We start from the raw sequence: 24,703 nt of genomic DNA, 5'->3' as shown, positions 1-24,703 counted from the left end.
TATATGCATGGATATGCATCAATTAAAGAAAAATGCTGTTGTCATTTAACTTTTTTATTGCATTTAACAAAACAAAAATTCATTCATCATCATTCATTTTCAGGACCTACTCTACTTAAGTTTGTGTCCACAAACTTGTGTCCACAAACTTGAGTAAGTTATTCAAATGTTCCTCAAATGTTCCCGTTAGTCAAAATTTTAGAGCATTTTCCGTTGAATCTCTAATGCGTCTAAAAGAGTTTTTGGTTCTATGTAGACAACACATGGCAGACCCGACCACATATTGCACATTTTTAACACTTTTCTTTATTACGGTTATTGTAACTACACGCACACGGCTGCAGTTTTTCAGCTGCCAGCCACACACCCCAACGACAACAACAGCAAACACCCAGGATCCAGTACAGACTTTAATGCAGGGAAGGCGTGGTAAGCTGATGCAGCTCCGGTGTGTGAGCCTCCCCGCAGCGGTGCCACAGACCACGCCCCGTAACATTCTAACACGTGAAAATATTAATTTATTTACCAAAATTATTTCTTAATATTATAATTTCGTATGCCATCTTAGAAACCCCATGATTTTGTGTATTTGGATTAGATTATCTACTGATGTATTTCCTTTTAACAAATCAGTATACTGGCAAAGTGAAGGATCTGGTCAAAGACAATAAAGACCACTTTGGTATGATAGTGGACTCAGTAGAGAATGTAAGAGTGGCTGCATTTAACCTATATGTACCTAACAAAGGTTACCCACAATTCTTTCAAAAACTCACTTCTCTTTTGGCTGAGTAACGTAAAGGGATAATTCTAATACAGACAGGCTTTAACTCTAAAAGTGGACAAGAACTGAATAGACTACCTGTAGACAAAGAACACATATCCAGAAAAAGTAAGCCATTTTAGGGGGTGAGGGAGAAACACTGGTAGTTGTACTGTCATCCCAGAGAAAGCAATTTTTTTGTTTGTTTTTTTTGTCCCATGTATCCCAGGAGAATTTACCTCGAAATTTACCGTAACACACAAAATAAGCTTGGGAACAGATAAGCATTTCAAGTATTGGAGACTAAATGTATCACTACTGAGAAATGCCTTACTTTAACAGGAAATGCAGAAGGATGTGAATTTAAATGATATTCAGTGGTACTCTCCCTCCCTCTAGTCATCTCATGTTTACAACTGCGGTTACAATTGATATTTATATCAACATGAAAACAATTGTATTTGCTGTTATGGACACATTTGTATATACATCCTAAATTTTTTTCTGTATATATACATTCTTTTTTGTTAACTTTAATTTTATTCTTCTTTTGCACTGAAAGAACTGTTCTAACTCTCAAATGTGCGCTTGAAAGTAGATGTAAGTAAGCTTGAGTTGAAATGGTGTCCCGCAAGATCTTTAGATAGCCTGGAACCATAGTTTGCTCTACTAGAGAAAAGCCTTCTGTAAAGCTGTGGCATCTCATTCATCACTGATTGAAAAAATTGAGAACAACCAAAGCTTTCTTTTCACCACTGTAGCCAGGGTCACCAAGAGTCAGCCAAGCATTCCATGAATTTCTTCACAAATAAATTTTTAACCATTAGAGAAAAAAATATTCATAACCATCTGTAGAGGTATTATTAATGCAGATGGTTACTAGAATAAGTATACTGCAGATACATTTTCAAACTAGTTATCTCCAATCTTCGTGAGTTAACTTCATTAACTTCAATCAAAAGCGTCAATGTGTATTAGATGTCTTTCTACAGTCCTCCTCAAATAAGTCAATAAATTTATCTTAAATATGATCAGTCAATCACTATTAAGGGGCCATTTTGAGCTTGGGGCTTCCAGTCCATGTTCCTGTATACTGTGTCAGACTGCCTGCTAGCATCTTGCACCCTTGTTATGTGCTGGATTGTCTTAGAGGCATCTTTGCACAGTCTGCACCTTGGGGTTTTGCCTCGTGTGGTAGACCGAGCATCTATTGAACTTGTGCTTAGAACTTGTTCCTTTGTTGCCATGACTGTTTTATCTTTTAGTCCTTCTTTGTCAGAGGTGTGGACTCGAGTCACATGACTTGGACTCGAGTCAGACTCGAGTCATTAATTTTATGACTTTAGACTTGACTTGAAAAAATGTTCTAAGACTTGTGACTTGACTTGGACTTTTACACCAATGACTTGGGACTTGAATTGGACTTGAACCGGTTTACTTGAAAAGACTTGATATTTTACCCCAAATATAAAATTTAACATGCATATTATATAGAGATTGAAAATGTGACGTCATTCACGGGTAGAACCGCAAAGGATTCTGGGAACTCGTGGCAAGCGGTACTAGCGCACGCAGGCTTTCAATTAAAATCAGTTATACAGCGATAAAAAGAAACACAAAAATGTCAAGAAGCCGTTGTATTATTAACTGCAATAGCCGGTCGCATGACAGCCACGGGAAGCCGACGGGTAAAGAGATCGGTTGTTATCGGATTACGTCGTTGAAGAGAAATTGTTCAAGCCATGTTTCCGAAGTAACAAAGAGGCGACGGATGGCCTGGATTGCAGCCATTCAAAGACCAAATATAACGTCCCAGAACACTCCAGCTCACAGGTTAGTCTGCTCCAAGCATTTACACAAAGGTCAGTGTTTTTTAGTACTTAATACGTCATTTTCATAACATAATTAGTGATATAGGTTACAAGCAAGTCTGGCGCTGAACAGAAATTGTCGCGCTATGCTCCTTTATTTATTGTGCATAAATAGTGAATTGTCCTGACACAATATTGCGTTTCGCTTCTGTTATTATGGTACATTGACAAAAACATATACTTTTATTCACAGGATAAAACAGGTTTTTTGTATCACTAATTGCCCAGTACGATTACAGCATACAATATTGTTGTCACTGCTACATTTCTGTGATGCTACCAGAAATTATTTCCACTACTAATTAATTACCGTTGAGCTCAAAGGTCATATTAATAAACGGTTAAGGAATGTGTATTTATGACGACAATTTGTGAGACTGGTAAACTTATGATACGTACGATGGTCTTTCGTTCTACACGGTGCATTTCAAGGTCCTGCACCCATCTGTCGGTAAACTGTACCTGGGCTTGTTGCAGTGACCGGAAGTTACTAAACTTCATGAGTGTATGCACTCACTCCAAGAAGCGTATAATTATAAATATGCATATAAATATGCTAAGATGAGATAGCTGACTTCATCTAACTAGCAAATGTTGTCCAGGCTACGTTGGTGATACAGTTTTTTTTAATGTGTATGATATTTTTGTCATGCGATTTTAAAGCTGGTCCTACAACCGCATCCAAGAATAACATGCAGCTTATCTCAGAACTGTCGGTGAAAATTATTCTTGGAGCTAGGTTTAATTGAGCTGCATTTTAAAGAGGTGCAATTTCACAATTTGTGTATATTTTCTAAGTTCACTATTTTGTCATGTGTTGAGAAAAACACAGATTTTAAAATTACATGGTCTAATATTTACATTTAGCATAACTGCAACATTATTTTTTCGTTTTTTTTTTTTAAAGACTCGAAAGGACTTGAAATTCAAAGTTTCAGACTTGTGACTTGACTCGGACTTTTACACCAGTGACTTGAGACTCGACTCTGACTTGCCTGACATTACTTGAGACTTGACTTGAGACTTGAGGATAAAGACTTGAGACTTACTTGAGACTTGCAAAACAATGACTTGGTCCCACCTCTGTTCTTTGTTCAGTCATTGGTAGGATTTCTCGATATCAGCTATGTTTTCTATCTGCTAGTGGTACATACCATGCAGGGGCATGTTTTTCTATGATGGTTCTTGTACTTGCTTGTCTTCTGTCTCGGGTTTCTGCTGCCTGAGGTATTCACTAAGCAGACGATCAGTTGTTGCCATCTTCCTGATGTACTCATGGATCTTTGTCATTTCATCCTGGATAGTGGTTCTATCACTCTCTAGTCATTGGCCTCTGTAAGGAAGAGGACTCCCTTACTACTGTTTATATTATAATTTGTATAGCACTTTAGGAGCACACCTTTCACTTTATTAAAAGCACCTTATCTAGCACTTTATTTAGCATCGGACTGTAAGCATAGATTTGCACATGAAGAACATTTGCACACAAGAAGTTTAATTATTTATTGAATATTTATTGCGTATTTTAAAATCAGTTGGTAGCCTTTGTTCCAGGTCCCGCACAGCTGCTCCTCATCAAGAAATGTGGTGGTTGTCTGTGAGGAGAAAGGAATTGGGATTGAGAGCAAATAAGGTTTACCAGTAAGGAGAACTAATGCAAGTGTGTGAAAATCTAAAAATAATGTGGTGCAAAGAAGTGACTAAGATGTGATTACAAGCTATCTATCTATCTATCTATCTATCTATCTATCTATCTATCTATTAGGGGTGCAACGATACACAAAATTCACGGTTCGGTTCGGTTCGATACTTTGGTGTCACGGTTCGATATTTTTTCGATACAAAAAAATGTTCATGCATTTTTAATTTGTCATTTATTAAAATTATAAATATATATTTTAACTCAAAAGTACAGTTTTTAAATTTAACCCTAACCCTTGTGCGTGTTTTTTATTTTGACAGCGAATGCGCACCTGCGGACCACTTATGTGCACCCCTGGTTATTTAGCTCGTCATATCGCAGCCACAGAAATTCTTTTGTCCATGAAACCATAAAGCTGCACTTTCTTTTTGCCTTATAGTCTGATTTGTCATAACTTCTCCGTTTTGTGGTAAGCTTTTCTTTGGCTGTCACTTCTTCACCCTGACCTGTCTTATTTGGCTCAGCAGAACTGAAATGCTTTTACACACTCACTCACATAAGCTCAGCGATTCTCTGCGCGATCAACCTCTCACATGTTTAAGCTGCGGGAGATTTCACTTGTCATGTTTGCATAGTAAGCTAACGATTAATAAGACGATGTCAGAGGAATTGGTGCACAAATTATCATCACTGTGTATAGAGAGCAACAGCACTGATCTGTGGATCAGTGCTGTTGCTCTCTATACACAGTTCGCACGATTGCAAAGTGAAAGCAAAAAAACGAGCGCAAATTCAAACGCGACTTCAATATGTCACATATTGACAGTGGCTCACCGATGCCAATGACATAATTACCCAGCTACATTTCTGAAAGAATGCAAAAGCATTGACATATATTTTTCCTACAATAGCCCGACGTTCAGGGAAGAGATAGATTTTGGTAGCCCGACTGAAAAAATCGCTAGCTCCGGGACGTCGGGCTAGCGATATTGCGAGCCCTGTATCTGATTGAGGAATCACTCATCTTTGGAAAAGAGAGTTTATTACAGAGAAATGGCTCTTTCCAAAATAAAAGCTATACTATCCGCTTCTTCTGGGCTATATTCTCAGCAGCATAAGGAGAATCATGTGCTAACAGCTGTCTAAATGACTCGGCTAAAGTTAGTAGCATGCTTGCTTTTTTTTGTCTGCTTCCACTTGTCTTTGCACTAGGATGATGTCGGCGTAAATGTGCAGTCATATTCGTCGTGTTCCCACTAGTGCTTTCAGGTTAATCTCGTTGAAATGACCTTAACGCCACAACACGGCAAATCTCCGTTAATGAGCTACCGCCGATCGCTCCGTGCATGGGGCTAGACGGCCAACACGTTAACGAGCTAACTGCGCTAACACACTAGTTCACACCCATGTAATTGAGCATTGCATGGCACATCCAACATACTGTTTTACTTTAGTCCATGACTCGCTTACCTTCAGGGTCATACGTCACATGAAAACCAAAATAATTCCAAACGCCAGATCTGAATGAGGGTGGGGGAGGTGCCCTGCGCTCTTCCTTCTGACTATGCTGTCTGTGTTGAGCGCTCAGTGGATCTGCGCTGGACAGTGCAGCCTAGGCGGAGTAGTCGAACACAGATTCACTGAGCGCTCAACACAGACAGCATCGTCAGAAGGAAAATTGATAAAATAAATTACAAATGTTGTATTGTTCGATACATATGCGTACCGAACCGAAAGCACTGTATCGAACGGTTCAATATCGATACGAATATCGTTGCACCCCTACTATCTATCTATCTATCTATCTATCTATCTATCTATCTATCTATCTATCTATCTAGATAGATAGATAGATAGATAGATAGATAGATACTTATATGATTTAAATGATTCACTGTCTTTGGATTGACATTATTTGAAGTTGCTAGTAGGCTTGCCCAGTTCAACAGTTTATCTTTAATTCAATTCAGTTCAAGTGCATTCAAAAATCAAAAGGAATCTAGATTTGACTCTGGGTTTGTCTTGTAGGACCCTACTGGCCACAGTCAATGCTGCACGGAATCTAGTTACTTCACAAGAGAACTCTCTGAAGATTTAGGTCCATTGACCAAGGTATATTAAGTCCTTCATGGACTGCTCCCCTCATTATGTCTTTGTATACATAATGTCTACAAGATATTCTTGTGATTAAATGCTCTGGTGGTTCATTCTTACCAGGTGACAGCCTGGTGATAATGAACAATATATCTTAAATTGTTAATTGCTAACAATTTTGTTAACAAGATACATTTTTTTTTAAACAAAATTATATTCATATTAAAGACCACGTTTAAAACATACTATTTGTGATGGCTGTCTCACTTCATTTTTATAATCCTTTCTGGCTGAAGAATTGTCTTCTTGCCAAGCTCAAGTCATTATTTATGTTGTTAATGAGATGTTCTAGCATATAAATATAGACAATTTACAAAATTAATTGTGGTTTGCATTGCATTGTGTTTTATGACATTTGCTATATTTTACAGATTTCTGAGAGAACACATTATGTTTACTTGTGATGGAAATGAACAAAAATAGAAGTGACCAAGGCCATCCTGTGGACAGAGCTTAACTTTGAAGAAAGTAAAGATTTAACAGCTGATGAAGATGTGACTGAAGACAATGTCTTCGTCTGGATTCAGGCCTGCTTGGTTATGGGCAGCCTCCCTTTTGATTTGATCATATAATGTGAATTTTGGACACTGAACACCAGATTTGCAACAAAACAGCAGTATTTTACATCCTTGTAGTTATAAAATCACAAATTACTCATCTCCTGTGTAGTAATGGTGTCATCATGTTTACTGAAAACTGAATAATTACTTCGCTGCAATTGTCACACTTGGCAAAGCTGAGTGGACCAAACTGCATCCACTTCTGACCTGCAGGCCCATTCTTTTTAAATCCCCATGCTGTGCTATCTATATAATATGACAAACTTTAGAATGCACCGTGGATGGATATACTCCTAGATATTTCATATACGATCTCAAAATATATTATTGTACTGTGTGCCATTGGTGCATAGAGATTCTGTATTTTATTCATTCAGTCCACAGGTTTTTGTTTTGTCACCTCAGTTAATTCGAGTCACAAAACCCCCTGAATGTTTTTGTGGTGCTGTTGCCTTCTTTGTGTGCAAATATCTAATAAAAGATCTAATAAATAATAACTTAAGTAGGTTAAATTCACAGTTACCTACTTTACTTGAGCTTCCCTTTTTACACCGCTCTCTATTGTTGCTTCACTATGCTTTATATTTTACTTCATTATCTGACAGTTTATACTACTTTTGGACCTTTGTATATAAAAAAATAAGTCACCCAGTTGTGCATAGTACAACTAAAAGTATTAATTAGTTAATCAATTTTTGATTTGCTTTTTGTTTTTGTTTTTAGACAAAAACAAAGGACTAGATTGAGAGACTGCATCTCAGCTCATACAAATGCCCTCAAAACTGAAAATGAAACCATATGGTATGGTCATTTTCTTTTGTTTTATTTCATTATTATTTATTATTAACAATAATTATTATTACATTTATTGCCTCTGGGTTCCATCCTTAGACGGGAAGGGATTGCTTTTCATTGTTATGCTGATGAATGCCAAATTTATTTGCCACTAAAGCAGAAGGATGGCATCGCCATCAAACCTCTTTTGGCATGTCTAGATGACATTAAAGTGTGGTTGGCTTTAAACTTTAAAATTTTAATGAAAAGAAAACAGAGGTGTTGGTGTTTGGACCTAGTGGGCACTGTGAGTCCTCTGTTGATTTGGGACCCCTGGAAGTTTATTTTAAACCTGTTATTACTGAACCTTGGTTTTAAATTGGACAGCCAAATTAGAGCAGTGGTGAAGTCCAGTTTTTATCATTTAAGGCAACTGGCAAGAGTGAAATCTTTTCTTTCAAGGCACCTCGAAACAGTCATCCATGCTTTTATTTCTTCCCGTCTGGAGGCAGTCTCTCTTCAGCGGAAGGAAAAAATGATATGGTTTGAAAATGCCATGTCACTGCTTTCCTCATCCCTTGCACAGATCAATCCACATGTTCATAGCATGCCTTTTTTTCTCTGAAATATGCTGAGCAAACCTGTATTGTTGACATTTCTTATATGTCAATCAGCGTATCACCACTGATTTAGTGAGTAAATGTTTATTCTCATTCAAACTGTTTTTGTGCCTTCTTGCAGTTTAGCACTTTATGAAGTTGCTAGCTAGCCAGTGCTGCCTCTCGGCTCATGTTGGTTAAAAAATTAACCCCACAGCTTTAAAAACCTTATATAAAAGACTGAGCAAATTTACTGTTGCTCATTTGAAATAGAAAAGTAAGCGTTGCAGAAGCCAAGACGAAACATTTCCAGAGGGTGCAGCCCTTAGGGGTTCGGCTTGTTTTAATTCATATGGACTTTTATAACATATTAACTGTATATTCTTAGACCCGGCATTTATTCTAATGCTTTGTTGCTGCTTTTGAATATCTGTGGCATCTGTTAATGTCAAATCTAGCCATTCTTTAGCAAGCTATTTTTACATTTAACCAACATTTCTGTTTAATTTCATTTTAAATAATACTAGTATTTGTTAGTTTTAATAGTATTTTAGATTCATGTTTTGTTGTGAAATTCAAAAGCTATAAACCAGATTAGGGTTACAATCTAATTGGGCTTTATAGCTGAAAAGTAATTTAGCTTCTTCTAAACAAATTAGTTAAACTCTACTATTGAATCATCAGAAACATTTTGGGGTAGACTATGTTAAATATAAATATACATACAATGGTTATTGTGCTTTTTAGAAACTATATATTGGAAGTTAGCTTTTAACAAGCATGTAATGATTTCATTTAATTTAGGTGGTCTCTTTTTTTTATAACACACATCTCTTTAGGCCTAAACTGACATTGGCAATACCACACATTCAGACATAGTAGTAGATAGTGTTTTAAATGACTATTTTTTTCTATTATTTTTATTAATAAGTATATGTGCTAGTCTAATTAGTTAGTATGAGGTGTACATTGTGTTTCTATATTTTAAGCTATAATGGTTGCAAAGTCAATAAGAAGCAATCTCAGCTTCCAAACAATTTTCTTTTTTTTCTCCCTCTGCTTGCTTTCTTTGAGGCTCTGGGCCAGCACTCCCCACATTACATCAAACACATGCAAGAAGACATCAACTGGGTGGTAAGTGTTTTGGTTTTCCAAAATATTAATAATCATCATTGATCGTGCTAAACTTTAATCATACTTTAAACCAACCTGTTTTACTTCAATTTTGATTTGTGCTTTGGCTTGGGAAATTTTATTTTTTACTGTTCTTTCACCTTGTGGTGAGTTGGATCAGGTGCCAGGGGCGCATGCCAGACAGACCTAGCACACCTGAAAGCATTCTGAGAGAGGCTGGGAACATTGAATTGGAATGGGCAATGTTGATGCTCCTGGAAGGAGCTGAGGCTGCAAGATGGTTGGTGCCTGTCGTGGTGATAATCACATCAAGTTGAAGAGGGGTACTGTCAGGATTGGTTAGACATCAGTTGATGGCTGAGTGTGGAATGGTGGGAATGACAATGTACAATGCATACTTTATTAATCCAGTAGGAAATTAGTCCTCTGCATTTAACCCATTCACTCAGTGAAGCAGTGGGCAGCCATCAATCCAGTGCCAGGGGAGCAGTGTGTAGAGAAGGTACCTTGCTCAGGGGTACCTCAGGCTAGTAATTCGGTGGATTTGAACCCCCGGCCTTCCGATCATGGGGCGAACACTCTACCTACATCGCCCCCTCAAAATCTGTGGCCATGGTCCTCAGCTGAAAAGGGTGAAGTGCCTACTCTGCATCAGGGATGAGTTGCTTCCCCGGTTGAAGGAGTTTATTTATCGCAGGGTCTTGTTCACGAGTGAACGAAGAGAGGAATGAGAGATCGACAGATGGATGTTGCTGCAGCTGCAGTGATGTGGACGCTATACCAGTCTGTTGTGGTGAAGAGTCATTCAAGAGGGGTAGAGTAGAGTTGCTACTCGTCCACATCGAAAGAAGCAAGTTGAGGTGCCACAATTGTTTATATCAAATTTACAGTATTTTTTACTAATAATGTAATCACACAGCTAGTTTGTCTAACTTGAGATCTGTTCTATAGGAAATGCAGAAATACATTTTTTAAAAAGCCAAATAAGTTGGTGTTCTACATTCAATTCAATTTTATTTATACAGTGCAAAATCACAACAACAGTTGCCTCAAGGTGCTTTATATTGCAAGGTCGACCATACAATAATACGATTGTTTCCTTCCAGGACACCAGTAGTGATAAGCCCTCCGTCACAGAAGGTGTGTGGTCAGTGAAGATGGTCACCTGCAGGTTTGAGGTCATTGCACTTCCAACCCACATCCACTGCCCTTAAGGGAAGTTGCAACAATGTCAAAGACTTCATTGAGGCACTTACATTTGGATCGTCTAAATCCATGGCAGTCATTCAGGCAGTAATGCCAAGAATGGAAACAAACCATCCTTAAAATGTTACAAGACACAAAGCTCCTGTGTTTGAATGCAAAACAAATGTGTTGTTTGAGCTGAACAATAAATACATTTTATACTGATTATATCAGCAATGTAACTTGCAATACAAAGTTATGGGAAGCTTTAACTTAGTTTCAGAATAATTAAATCTGAGAATTTGTCTCAGTGTAAGGTTATTAAAGGTTTAAATTATCTTAACAAATAAACATACAATTTAATTGTACTAATATTTAAAATCTAATGGGGGAATGGGAATATACTTATTTGTTGTTAAACATAACAGTGTCCAGTATGTTGGCTGACATACTTTTTTGCATTTGAAAAAAAGGCTGGGATAATTTTAACTGCATTGCAAGTGCTTTTAATTTTTGTTTTTGAATCATACTTGTACTAGAAATCTCTTAAGTTTAAGGATGATAAAACATAATGTGATTTAGCTGCATTTATTTGTATGTAAGGAAAATTAAAAATAGTAAGTCACCACAATTTCTTTTTTTAACTTAGTAGAACTTGAAATGTTTATCAGTAGGGTAAACAATTAGTATTGCTCACTCAAAAATATCAAGTTATTCTTAGTACTGTGTACTCGCAATGAATAAGCTGTCCTTAGTTATCTTAAGTGAGCTTTACTTTAGTTCTGGGAACTAATTCGATTTTACAGGGCATAAGGGCACCTCTTAGTTAAATTATGGATGATGGAACCTCAACTGCTGACACTACTGTCCCTGACACTGAGCTTTGAATGCAACCATCATGGTCAGAACATCTAACAGTCAGGTAACCCTTGGCTACTGGTAGGTTTTGTATTACAGAGTGCAAGAAAGGTCTGTCAGAAGATGTATGTGGAGGGGCAGAATATTTTATTATTTCGGTATAAAAGCATGAATGGACATTCAAGTGTTTTTTTGATATTGTTTTTTTATTTCATCCCCACATGATCAGAAATGTGTGGAGGTAAACAATGCCAAGTTATTGAGCTCAAGAGGTAGAGACCAACACGGTGAATTCTTAATATACATATTCACAGTGTTGCCGTGACAAAATAATTAAAAATAATAACAAAAAATGCATTTTTCTTAGACATATCTACAACTGCTGTACACACAAGTTATAGTTAAGATGACTGCATTTCTTTTAATTGTTACAGGATTTTCTGTCCACATCCTAGTTGCAGGGTAAAAATCAAGAAAATATATACATTTGTATGCAAGTTTTTAAAAAAATTTTTTCACAGCCTTAGAAATGTACAGGCTAATACAATCCCTATACAGTGTTTTTTTTGTGTGTTTTTTGTAGGTTGTTGTAGATTTGCTTCTCTATATAACATATATATACATAGTTATTTTCTGAGGTGTGAAAAGAATGCATACCATAGGACACAAGAACAGATTGATAACAAGTCTAAAAATATATTAAATAAATTACGTCAAAAACTTTGTTTCTCCTGAAGACAGTGTACACACATGAGAAAGAGCAGGGGCACATATTTGCACTGGATTACCATCTAGGGAAAAACATGTAGAAAAGACCATGTCATTTTTGAGATGTTCATGTGCTACTTTTCTCCTGTCTGAGAAGAGCTGCTCAGTACAATTCTTGAAGAATGTCTATAGTATGTGATGACAGATTCAAGTAGAAAGAACAAGGTTAAAACAAAATTTACTGCTGGTTTAACTGCCAGTCACTCATTTTCACCAGATCAGTTACTTTGTATTTTGACAGGTTCCGATTGGTCCTTCTAATGAAAAAGCTTTCTTCTCACCAGAAGAAAGCTACTTTAGCTCACTATGATTTTAGTTTTTTGAATATGTATTTCCCAGTCTAAGTCTGATTCTTCCGTTGCTGTTCCATTCCAACCATCTATATGTGATAACACACAAACAACGCTTTGCTTTGGCTAACCAACAACCACCCAAAAAGTCAGTGGCTCACCAAAGAATTAAAATTTTAATTATTTTTCTGCATATTTTCTTTTTACTGTATTGACCCAATTCATATATATATATATATATATATATATATATATATATATATATATATATATATATTAGGGGTGCAACGATACACAAAATTCACGGTTCGGTTCGGTTCGATACTTTGGTGTCACGGTTCGATATTTTTTCGAACTCAAAAGTACAGTTTTTAAATTTAACCCTAACCCTTGTGCGTGTTTTTTATTTTGACAGCGAATGCGCACCTGCGGACCACTTATGTGCAGCCCTGGTTATATAGCTCGTCATATCGCAGCCACAGAAATTCTTTTGTCCATGAAACCATAAAGCTGCACTTTCTTTTTGCCTTATAGTCTGATTTGTCATAACTTCTCCGTTTTGTGGTAAGCTTTTCTTTGGCTGTCACTTCTTCACCCTGACCTGTCTTATTTGGCTCAGCAGAACTGAAATGCTTTTACACACTCACTCACATAAGCTCAGCGATTCTCTGCGCGATCAACCTCTCACATGTTTAAGCTTGCTGCGGGAGATTTCACTTGTCATGTTTGCATAGTAAGCTAACGATTAATAAGACGATGTCAGAGGAATTGGTGCACAAATTATCATCACTCACCAATCAGTGCTGTCGCTCTCTATACACAGTTCACGCGATTGCAAAGTGAAAGCAAAAAAACAAGCGCAAATTCAAACGCGATTTCAATATGTCACATATTGACAGTGGCTCACCGATGCCAATGACATAATTACCCAGCTACATTTCTGAAAGAATGCAAAAGCATTGACATATATTTTTCCTACAATAGCCTGACGTTCAGGGAAGAGATAGATTTTGGTAGCCCGACTGAAAAAATCGCTAGCTCCGGGACGTCGGGCTAGCGATATTGCGAGCCCTGTATCTGATTGAGGAATCACTCATCTTTGGAAAAGAGAGTTTATTAGAGAGAAATGGCTCTTTCCAAAATAAAAGCTATACTATCCGCTACTTCTGGGCTATATTCTCAGCAGCATAAGGAGAATCATGTGCTAACAGCTGTCTAAATGACTCGGCTAAAGTTAGTAGCATGCTTGCTTTTTTTTGTCTGCTTCCACTTGTCTTTGCACTAGGATGATGTCGGCGTAAATGTGCAGTCATATTCGTCGTGTTCCCACTAGTGCTTTCAGGTTAATCTCGTTGAAATGACCTTAACGCCACAACACGGTAAATCTCCGTTAACGAGCTACCGCCGATCGCTCCGTGCATGGGGCTAGACGGCCAACACGTTAACGAGCTAACTGCGCTAGCACACTAGTTCACACCAATGTAATTGAGCATTGCATGGCACATCCAACATACTGTTTTACTTTAGTCCATGACTCGCTTACCTTCAGGGTCATACGTCACATGAAAACCAAAATAATTCCAAACGCCAGATCTGAATGAGGGTGGGGGAGGTGCCCTGCGCTCTTCCTTCTGACTATGCTGTCTGTGTTGAGCGCTCAGTGGATCTGCGCTGGACAGTGCAGCCTAGGAGGAGTAGTCGAACACAGATTCACTGAGCGCTCAACACAGACAGCATCGTCAGAAGGAAAATTGATAAAAGAAATTACAAATTTTGTATTGTTCGATACATATGCGTACCGAACCGAAAGCACTGTATCGAACGGTTCAATATCGATACGAACATCGTTGCACCCCTAATATATATATATATATATATATATATATATATATATATGTATATATATATATATATATATATGTATATGTATGTATATATATATATATATATATATGTATGTATATGTATATGTATGTATATGTATATGTATATATATATGTATATGTGTATATATATATATGTATATGTATATATATATACATATATATATATATATATATATATATATATATATATATATATATATATATATATATATATATATGTGTGTATATGTATATATATATATATATATATATATATATATACATGCCATTTCTGACATGAAGTCTCTGAAATGTATTTTGCATTTTGTTATTGTATTGTCACCAGACCTTGTCATATTGCAGTCTTGCTGCAGACAACAGCCTATTGATGACAATGACAATTTCTTGCCTGCAAAAACTTTTTAAAAAGTGTCAATGTGTTTGTTAACTGTTAAAGTTAATTACATGACAGTATTTACCCTCTGCTCTTTTCTTCCTGCTGGCGATGTAAGGATGTTAAAAGGTAGGATAAAAAATGTGGCTCACATGGCTTTGGTTAGATTAACTTACAGTCTCACTTGTGAGACTTGTGAGCTTGCTGATGTCCCAACAGAAAAGCTATACTTTTAATGTGCTCATGGAAAATAATGAATAGCCAAGTCCACTTAAATAGGACCCAGACTATGAAGAACCATAAACACTCGGACTTGCATCAGCTCTGTTTCAGTGCAGAAAGTGTACAGTACACAGCAAGTCCAGCAAAGGTTACAGAGAACAATGGAAACCTGATATATTTCAGCTCAGTGCAAGCTTCTAGGTTATTTTTAATAAGAAATAATTCTCTTCAGACTCTTTTGGGAAAAAAAAAATAGCTCACCTTGACTGAGAATGTCCAAGAGGGGAACTTTAGGAGGCACATATGTAGATAAAACACATTCCTTCATTATACAACAGTTTTTCAGTCAGTCTGATGGGACTATATGTGATGACTGAACTCGTTATAAGTAGTATAACTGATATGGTCAAACGAGGGGGTAGAAATATTACTGTAGAATTGTTTGTTCTTTTTATCATTACAGTCACTCGTATGCATCAGAGGAGTTTATTTTATTGTCTAGTCTAGAAGCAGGGTTTTAGGCTAATTCATTCTTAAAGTTATTTCCTATTCATTAAAAAGCTTGTCTTCATGAAGCATGCAAGTGAGCATTCACCAGCGCCACCAAAATGATCTCTTCATATATATTTTCAACTGCAAATTCCATTTCATTTTGCACAGAAATTAAATAGAACTGAACACTTTACCCAAGTTCATGTTACCAATCAGAAATGGTGTGTTGCTGATCTTCTCAGTAGGATGTCTGACTCTTTCCATGATAAGTGGAAAAGGTTTACAAATTCAGACAGGCTTATTGTCATTACCTTCTTTAGGCCTCATGTACAAACATTTGTGTTCATTCATCTGTAAAATGATGCGCAAAATATGAAATATAACCACTAACTATTTAAGTTAACTTATTTGCTATTTTGGAAATGTGACAATCATGGTGTATGGTGACAATGCCGACTCAAGGTCTACATTGTCTTACATTTGGCTAACAATCTATTTACACAGGGCGAAAGACTAGTTTACAACCAGTAATAAAGGAAAAGGTGTTCCCTGACTGATCGTGAGTTGTAGGAGGTTGACAGCAGTCCCTGGGAAAATGATCACTGAAGGCCCAGTCACACTAGCTGAAAGACCTGTTGGTGACCCCCCTGCTAAGGAAAAATGTGTATTCCCCAAAAACTTAACGATTGCTTTGGTCACTATGATGATATTGTATATTTTTTGAATGGATGTGACCGACTTATAGAAACACTTTCCACCTACTGTCTGCACTGCAGTGAAACCAGAAAAGTGCGACACAAACTGGAAAAGGAGGCTGTTTGTCTTCAAAGTAAAAGGTTTGCCTATTTAAACACAACTATTACTGTGAAGCTGTGAAGGTAATAGTTTTAGCTTAGGAGGTAGAGTAGGTTATCTATTACTCGAAAGGTTGGTGGTTCTTTTACTGACTGCTCAAGCCTGCATGCCAAGGTATCCTTGGGCAAGATACTAAATCCCAAGCTGCTACCGATGATAAATGGTAAATGGACTGGTTCTTATATAGCGCTTTTCTACTCTTCTGAGCACTCAAAGCGCCGATACCGATGTATTCACTGGATGAATAAGTGTGACTGTTAGACTGTCATGTAGACAAAACATAGAAAAAAATACTTGTGACTGCCAGTGCCACCTGCCAGCCTCCTATTAGATACCTGTGGTAACAATTTCAAAATCCTATGTTGCCTTATTCAAAATCCCAAGTTATCGCATTTACAAGATTTTCAAAAAAACTGAGAGCCTAACTTTTAATATCAGCACCTATCAATTTTAAACTTCCCATGTCACCTCATTCTCGAGTTGTCGCATTCACAAACTGGTGTGTCCACACCACCGGCCCGGCCAGTGGCGACAATAAACCATTTGCCTACTTGTAGATTTGTAGATTTGCTTCTCTATATAGTAGTAAGCAAGTATTTACAGACAAATATGAAAAACTACAGGCAACCACAGCAATATGGTTGCTAGCAAATAAAACAATCACTGGGAAGTTTTTGGTGCAGCATTTTCTTTTCTTTGTCATATTTAACCCAGCAGGAGCCATGAAACTCCAGAGACCACTGTCATCCAGTCACTAGCAACTGGCTGTTGTATCACATCTAATATGGCTGGCAACTCTCAGGCAGTGTGTGAATGAAAAACCTTAATATGTGAATGGAAAACTTGACATAAACATTATCAGTAATAATTACTTTCCTGTAAGCATTTTCCATTTTTCCATTTTAAACATTTCAATGAATTTTCTGTGAAAACTACAGATAGTTTCAAAATCCACTGTAGCAATTTAATTTAACTGAAACTTACTAAAAGGGAGGAAACTTTTGTATCTTTCTTAGACAACAGACATCCCATGGTGTATGTTTTGTAAGCAAATGACAAAAGGTGAACTAATTCCACATAGAAGGACGCTATGAGAAGATGATGAGTAATTAATCAGGAAACATTTGGTCTAAATTGGCTGTGTGACAAGCTATCACAATTTTGATGTGCTGGAACAAGTAAAACAAAAAAACTTTCACAGCATAAATAGATGGATCATATAGTTGCCTGTATTTAAATCCAAATCTCTCCATGTTTGGTTGTTCCCTGTGTTTTCAATAGAACTATTTAGAATATGTTGGTCTTAGGTTTTGATTTTATTTTTTTTATCAGACGTTAAATAGGCAAAATTGTTCAAAATCAATTAGCACCCCTTCTGTCAAAAGAATGAATAAATGAAAACTGTCAAATATGCAGTGGGGCCACAAGGCGACATTTTTTTAATACAAATGATTAAAAATAAATAAAACAATAATGCTACAGAGAGCAAATTTGTAAAAATTCTAAAATATGGGAAATTTTCAGTTGCCCATAATAATAATGTTGCAGTTGATTGTCAGAATAAAAAGTGTGGTTGGAAATAATGCAGAAATGACAGAAATGACGGGTGCAAAGTAGCCTAGTTTTCTAAATTAATGAGATGGTGATTGCAGAATTTGTAAAATATACATTTTATATATAATTTGTGCACAAACACTATATATACACACACACACACACACACACACACACACACACACACACACACACACACACACACACACACACACAAATATATATATATATATATATATATATATGATGTGTGTATGTTCTCAGTTTGTTTAGAAAAATTCTGTACAAAGCATTATACAGAGCTTTTCTGTCATTAATTTCCATAAAGCAATTATCAGTGGACCTTTCTTTGATTCCATTTTTCAGCATAAACCCAGCAGACCTGTGAGTCCTGCTCTCCAGTGAAATGCTACACAGATGATAGAAGACACTGAGACCCTTTCTTGTTCCCAGTTTAGCAGCTTGTCAGTCAGGAAAAATAACGACACAAAACAGTAGCTATTCCCACACCAGCGGAGATGGAGGCATTTCAGAGGGCTGAGCCACTGTGGAGCTGTTCAAAAAACAGGGCATTAAGTGAAAGGAGTTAATATTAGCAATATTTAGTTGAGAGTAAAACATTTGTTAGTTGGACACAAAGGTTTAATACCACCAACGTTAACTGCTAGAGTTAATGATAGTAGTGTACTACTTAGAGGAGCCACATGCATGCTAGTTCACAATGGCATGTTGCTGATCTTCTCAATAGGATGTCTGACTCTTTCCATGGTAAGTGGGGAAGGTTTACAAATTCAGACAGGCTTATCATCATTACTTTCTTTAGGCCTCATGTACAAACATTTGTGTTCATTCATCTGTAAAATGATGCGCAAAATATGGAATATGGCCACTAACCACGTGACATTAACTTATTTGCTGTTTTTTAAATGTGACAGTCATGGTGGCCTCACTGGAAATGGCTTATTACACCAGAAAAAGGTCTTTTACAGATTTTATGTGAGTGTGTGTGTATGTGTGTGTTCATCCAGGATTTTATGACATTGGCAGTGTGTTTGGGATCCTTGCCATACTAACAAAGAAGTCCTTGCCAATTAGGTGTTTCCAGATGGTAGTGTATGGTGGATCAAATGCTGATGGTACTTTTCTGTGGTCATAATTCAATTAAATTTGACAAGATCTCCAACAGCACAGGCTGATATGGAGCCCCAAACCATGACTAAGTCAGATTTCTGTAGACACTCACTGTATCTCTCTCCTGACATTCTCTGTGCATACTGATGACAATTTCAATTTCATTCACAAGACCTGTTATTCCTGATTTTAAGTCCAGTTCTTGTGTAATTTGGAATACTTTAGCCTTTTCTCCCTAAAATATCTCCTTGACTTGCATTTCTGTTGAAGATTAAGTGAACAACAGATGCATTTATCACGTCCTGTGTTGTTCCTGTATCATTCATCAAAATGCTCAGGTACAAGAACTGGCCTGAAAATGGGACAAAAAAGCAACCAATGTCCAGAGAAAACCTTTAGAAAGACCTTCAGCAAGTCTATAGGACTGTTGCTCAAGAAAAAAAAAGTCTGGCTCCCAGAAAGCAGGGTGGATCAAGACTTTGGCACAGTACAGTATCTGTAACTCATGTACACAATATTTAGTATTAGTGTGTGTTCATACTGCTAACAATTACAGAGTCTCCTACCTGATGAAGCTTTTGAAAGCAGCTGATTGAGGATTAATGCAGAGTGGTACTCTACTTCCCTTTTGCTGTTCCAAAATGAATTGATGGATAATTTCTGTAAGAGAAACACGCAATCATCATTCATTATTAATGATCCTAATGTACAGCCATTGTGAAGTTTTTTTTAAATATATTTCCCATGCTTACATAAAGATCAGAATTATGTTTTCTTTTCTTTATTATCTTGCTGCAGTCTTGTTACCAATGTTACCACTCAGAAAAAAGAAAATCATTGCCTTAGCACTGGTATTGGAGTAGAAGAAATAAAACAGGATGCACAGAAGGCAAGGAGTTTCAACGTTTTATCCTGAAAGTCTAATATTTCAAGCTGTAGCAGCATGTCCCTCTTTATATTTGGGAATCTCTGAGCTCCTGCAATGATATCTCATCAAAATAGCAGTAAAGCAGCAAATTCAAGGTACACAACAAGCCCAAGGCTAGATTTGCACTATTGTAGAGTCTTTACAATACTGAGCACCTTGGTATTGCTGCGATTTGCTGCTATGCCAATAAAATTGAATTGATAATGATCTCCATTGTTAATATGACAGTTGGGTTAAAATGTTTGTAAGGAAGAAGCAGACTTTCAATTTTTAACCCAAGTGTCTGTCAGTCCTATTAACTTATTTTCATCTATCAAAGCCAGGGCTGCAGGGTTTATTTTTGTTGATGTTTATGCGCCTTGCAAATAGAAACAAAAAGAGCAAAGAAATTTACCTTTGACTTGTCTTACAGAGCTCAGATTCTTCTCAAAGCCATCATCAAACTTGGTGTTAGTGATGGGCTCAAAGTCACTGGTGTACACGCGACCCGAGGATGTGGTATAGCAGCATTTGCACATGCACGTGTGGTAGCGAAGTCGACCCTCGTCTAGATAAGGATGAGCCAGGGCATCTTTGGCTGAAATCCTCTTTGACTGGAGACCAGATACAAAAGTTAAATGTGTTAAATTTTAAACTGTTACTCTTCAAATACAGGCAAGAAACAATAAATAAAGGACTGGTGTGAAAATCACTGAATGGCCCTTTTAGAAAAGGCACAGATTAAACTGTCACATCCCTACTGGACTGTGAGAACACTAATACTACCTCTAATAGACTGACATGACCATATCATTATCTGAAAGCAGACTGTGTGTAGCCACAGTAACCTGGTTTCACCAGTGTCAAGGATGGGTTTGATGAAACTGGACAATGATAGAAATTACAGGATCAATGATGTCATGAACTCATTAAGGATGCTCCTGCCTTGAGAGCTCAAGTAACTGAAGTGGGCTTTCATTATTATGGTAAATGGTAAAAATGGTAAATGGCCTGTATTTATATAGCGCTTTACTAGTCCCTAAGGACCCCAAAGCGCTTTACATATCCAGTCATCCACCCATTCACACACTGGTGATGGCAAGCTACATTGCAGCCACAGCCACCCTGGGGCGCACTGACAGAGGCGAGGCTGCCGGACACTGGCGCCACCGGGCCCTCTGGCCACCACCAGTAGGCAACAGGTGAAGTGTCTTGCCCAAGGACCCAACGACCGAGACTGTCCAAGCCGGGGCTCGAACCGGCAACCTTCCGATTACAAGGCGAACGCCCAACTCTTGAGCCACGATCGCCCCACATTATGTTCAAACTATGTTTATTATTCCCATGTTATTGCTTCTGTTCATCTGGCCATAGCGTTTTCAGTGAGAGAAACGTTTTGTCACTCATCCAAGTGACTTCTTCAGTCTTACCAGACAGCAGATTTTCCCCAACCTGCAAGTTGAATCAACTTTTTGGGATTTCCTTACCTGAGTAATTGAGTATACATTAAGACATATGTGTATTATTGTACACAAGCTACTTAGTGAAAGGGATTCATTTACAAAACATAATGTAAATCTATATCAGAATGCCTCACCGGATCAAACACCAGCATCCTGCAGAGAAGGTGCACTGCTTCGTGGGTTGCTTGGCTGGACAGTGTGTACAGAACAGGAAGGGATGGCTGTAAACCAAACATCACACCATTTAGAATGTTGCCCTCTCTTTCAGCTTCTGGCACATTTTACATTCATATGTTTCTTACAAGTACAAGAGGAAGAAGTGAACAACAAGCCAACAGTACAATTTTAGATTTAACAGCAATGTTACAAATATATTTTCCAGTTTATCATCTATAGCAGGGGTCGGCAACCCTAGGCACGCGTGCCACAGTTGGCATGCGAAGGGTTAACTGATGGCACGGCCATAGCTGGACTGGCCATTGGGCATACCGGGCATTTGCTCAGTGGCCCGATGATTTTTTTTTTTTTGTAACGGTATAAACAATGAAAGGTGTTGGATTGGCCAGAAGCTGGCCGGTGTGTGAAAATAACTCAGTTGTTTGGTGGTGGCATCGCGGAGCTTCCACAGATTCGGTAAAATTAACAAGTGGTGGAGGCCAGCAGGTGGATGAGGGAGATCGGCGGCAGGACGAGGAGAGACCCGAGGCGGCCGCCGAGGAGAGACCTGCAGTCTATCTGGGTCAGATATAAACCAAGTTTAGGTTTAGTTTATTTTCGTTGTGCTGACTTTTTACAGTCAGTTACAATAACTCGTACTGTGTACTAGCTAGCATGAGTTTCTATACAGCTGGGTGGGTGCTATGTTACTGATAATGAACTTTATTTAATTCATAAGGTTAGTTAGTAGAGTTGCCAACCGTCCCGTAAAAAGACGGAATCCTCCCGCATTCAGAGAAATTATTACGCGTTTGGTGTTGAGCTGAGAGGGGACACAGTTTGTCCCGGACTTCAGCTAGAATGAAAAAGACACAAAGGTGGAGTTATTTTGTCTTTGCTGCACATCTGCCTCTTCTTCTCTCATTCTCTCCCCTCTCTCTCCTGTTGCTACTTCAATCATGAAACTGATCAATGATCAGCTTTTCTCTCTTGTTTGTTTATCGCCCACTTTGCACCAGAAAGAGGAAACCGCCGGATGTCGCACTAAACAACAGCAGCACGTTTAAGCTTGATCAGCTGTTGTTAGAATTTATTTAATATTAATTTCTAGTATCAGCCGGTTTTTTGTCCCAGTCCAGCCCTGGGCTCTACACGCAGTGAATTAATCTGAGAAGTTGCATCAAAAAATAAATGGCCGTGCCAGCGGTGCACATTGCCAGCGGTGCACATTGCCAGCGATGCACATCGCCGGCAATGTGCACCACTGGCGCGAGAATCCCCCGCCGCCCTCTCCTCCCTGTGCCGCAAGCAGCAGGCGCACCTCGCAAACGGAGGGCGCCCTTACTCCCAGCAAATGGGCGATAGAAAACCGATCGGTGCCTACGCCATTCCCGATATGCACTGGCATGATGTCGGGGCAGCATGAGTACGAGTAATTATTATTATTATTTTTTTTTTCCGATGCCATGATACTGCCCTGGGCAACCGCCCGTGTCGCCCGTATCAAAAACCGCTACTGCTTCTGTAGCCCCATCCAATACTCTCTGGTATGCACCTAGTTGGTCAAGAGTTCATTCTACAGCAAGATAATGACCCAAAACACAAGTCCAGGCTATGTCAGAGCTACCTCAGAAAAAAAGAACAGGATGGTAAGTGCTACATCCACCTTGTAGAAACATTTGTATCATTAACTAAACCTGGAGTTCACAATAAAATTATTTCCAGATTAAAAACAGCATCCTGTGGTATAAAAATGACAGGACTGCTTCTGTTAAAGTGAAGTGGGAAAAAGTAGGCAATCTGACAATTACGGAGGAGTGTTGGGACCACATATGTAAAACTGCCTGTTTCTATTTAAAAACATATTAATAACCTATTAAAGCAAACTTAAACTGGCACTTTAAAGTGATCCACACTCACTATTGCCCTATTTAACTTAATTTCATCTAAATTTTCATCATAATGCATAAAAATATTCTGTGTACTTTTTTTTCTTGTTTTTCATTTTTACTGCCATGGAAACAGAGTGAATGCCAGTAGGAGGCAGATTGCTACCTACTGGGAGTCTGCACTTTCAATGTTATCCCTTGATAAAGGCAAAGAAGTGAGGCATTGCCTGCTAACTTTAGCCACCATTTCCCTGCTTTTTGGGTTCTCTCGTAGATCTGTATGTCCTCGTAGATATGCTTGCATAAACCAATGGATTATAACATCCATCTATCCAACCATCCATCCATTTTCTTCTGCTTATCCAGGGCCGGGTCGCGGCGGCAGTAGCCCAAGCAGAGAAGCCCAGACCTCCCTCTCCCCAGCCACCTCTTCCAGCTTGTCCAGGGGAACACCAAGTCATTCCCAGGCCAGCCAAGAGATATAATCTCTCCAGCGTGTCCTGGGTCTGCCCCGGGGCCTCCTCCTGGTGGGACATCCCTGGAAAACCTCACCCAAGAGCAATGTTCCCAAGGGCTGTTCGATATAACGATATATATCGGATGACGATATAAAAACATCTATCGTTTTTATTTTACGCTATCGTTTGTTTTGTGGTGTCGCAAAATAAACTGTTTACGGCAATATTTTTTCACCGTTTTGATGGTCACTGTAGTGGCTATATTAATTTCTTAAGTTCTCTCTTTCTCTTATATTTAATATAGCCACACTACGGACGGACAAGCGCCTGTTTTTATGCGTTGTCATTAGCAACAGCGATGGTAAAACCATTGCGTGTCCGCTTGTTTATTTTCCACATAAACCTTTCACAATAAAGCTCAAGATCCTGTTGAGACTTTTCAAAATAAACTGAATCACGTGAAAGAGCATGCAGAGTATTTACGGATGAGAAGCAAAAAAGAGCCGTCAGGTGCTAAAAAATAGACCTTAGACTCAAATGTTAGAACAGGCTTTTCCCTGCAGCACGCCGTGTAATAAATACTCACAAAGAAAACGGCGGCCGTTACAACTTATGTCTAAAAATGTATAGTTTCATGCATCGGTTAAAACACTCGCTCCAGGTTTTTGATTGGTTGACATGGTACATTTTTCCACCAATAGGAAAGGGTGGGGTAAGTT

The 24,703-nt window shown here is 38.1% G+C and overlaps 2 protein-coding genes across 2 annotated transcripts in view; one reads left to right on the top strand and one right to left on the bottom strand.

The window, feature by feature from the left end:
• The window catches only part of LOC146693271 (Na(+)/H(+) exchange regulatory cofactor NHE-RF3-like), a 30,686-nt gene extending 23,389 nt beyond the window's left edge, over positions 1–7,297 (top strand). Inside the window, exons 11-12 of the mRNA XM_085429913.1 lie at positions 6,305–6,388; positions 6,802–7,297. Coding sequence (XP_085286039.1) covers positions 6,305–6,388; positions 6,802–6,834 — 117 coding nt within the window. The 3' untranslated portion in view covers positions 6,835–7,297. The remainder of the gene's footprint in view (positions 1–6,304; positions 6,389–6,801) is intronic.
• An 11,112-nt stretch (positions 7,298–18,409) lies between these two features.
• The window catches only part of nlk2 (nemo-like kinase, type 2), a 43,870-nt gene continuing 37,576 nt past the window's right edge, over positions 18,410–24,703 (bottom strand). Inside the window, exons 8-11 of the mRNA XM_085479097.1 lie at positions 21,616–21,702; positions 20,434–20,632; positions 19,678–19,771; positions 18,410–18,533 (exon numbers count right to left, since the gene is read on the bottom strand). Coding sequence (XP_085335223.1) covers positions 18,479–18,533; positions 19,678–19,771; positions 20,434–20,632; positions 21,616–21,702 — 435 coding nt within the window. The 3' untranslated portion in view covers positions 18,410–18,478. The remainder of the gene's footprint in view (positions 18,534–19,677; positions 19,772–20,433; positions 20,633–21,615; positions 21,703–24,703) is intronic.

Source organism: Copadichromis virginalis, linkage group LG14, assembly GCF_057382275.1.
Source record: "Copadichromis virginalis isolate Kocher_CV1m ecotype Utaka linkage group LG14, C_Virginalis_male_GT1.1, whole genome shotgun sequence".
Taxonomy (NCBI): Eukaryota; Metazoa; Chordata; class Actinopteri; order Cichliformes; family Cichlidae; genus Copadichromis; species Copadichromis virginalis.
The sequence above is the reverse complement of the archived record's forward strand: the minus strand, read 5'-3'. Positions and strand labels throughout refer to the sequence as shown.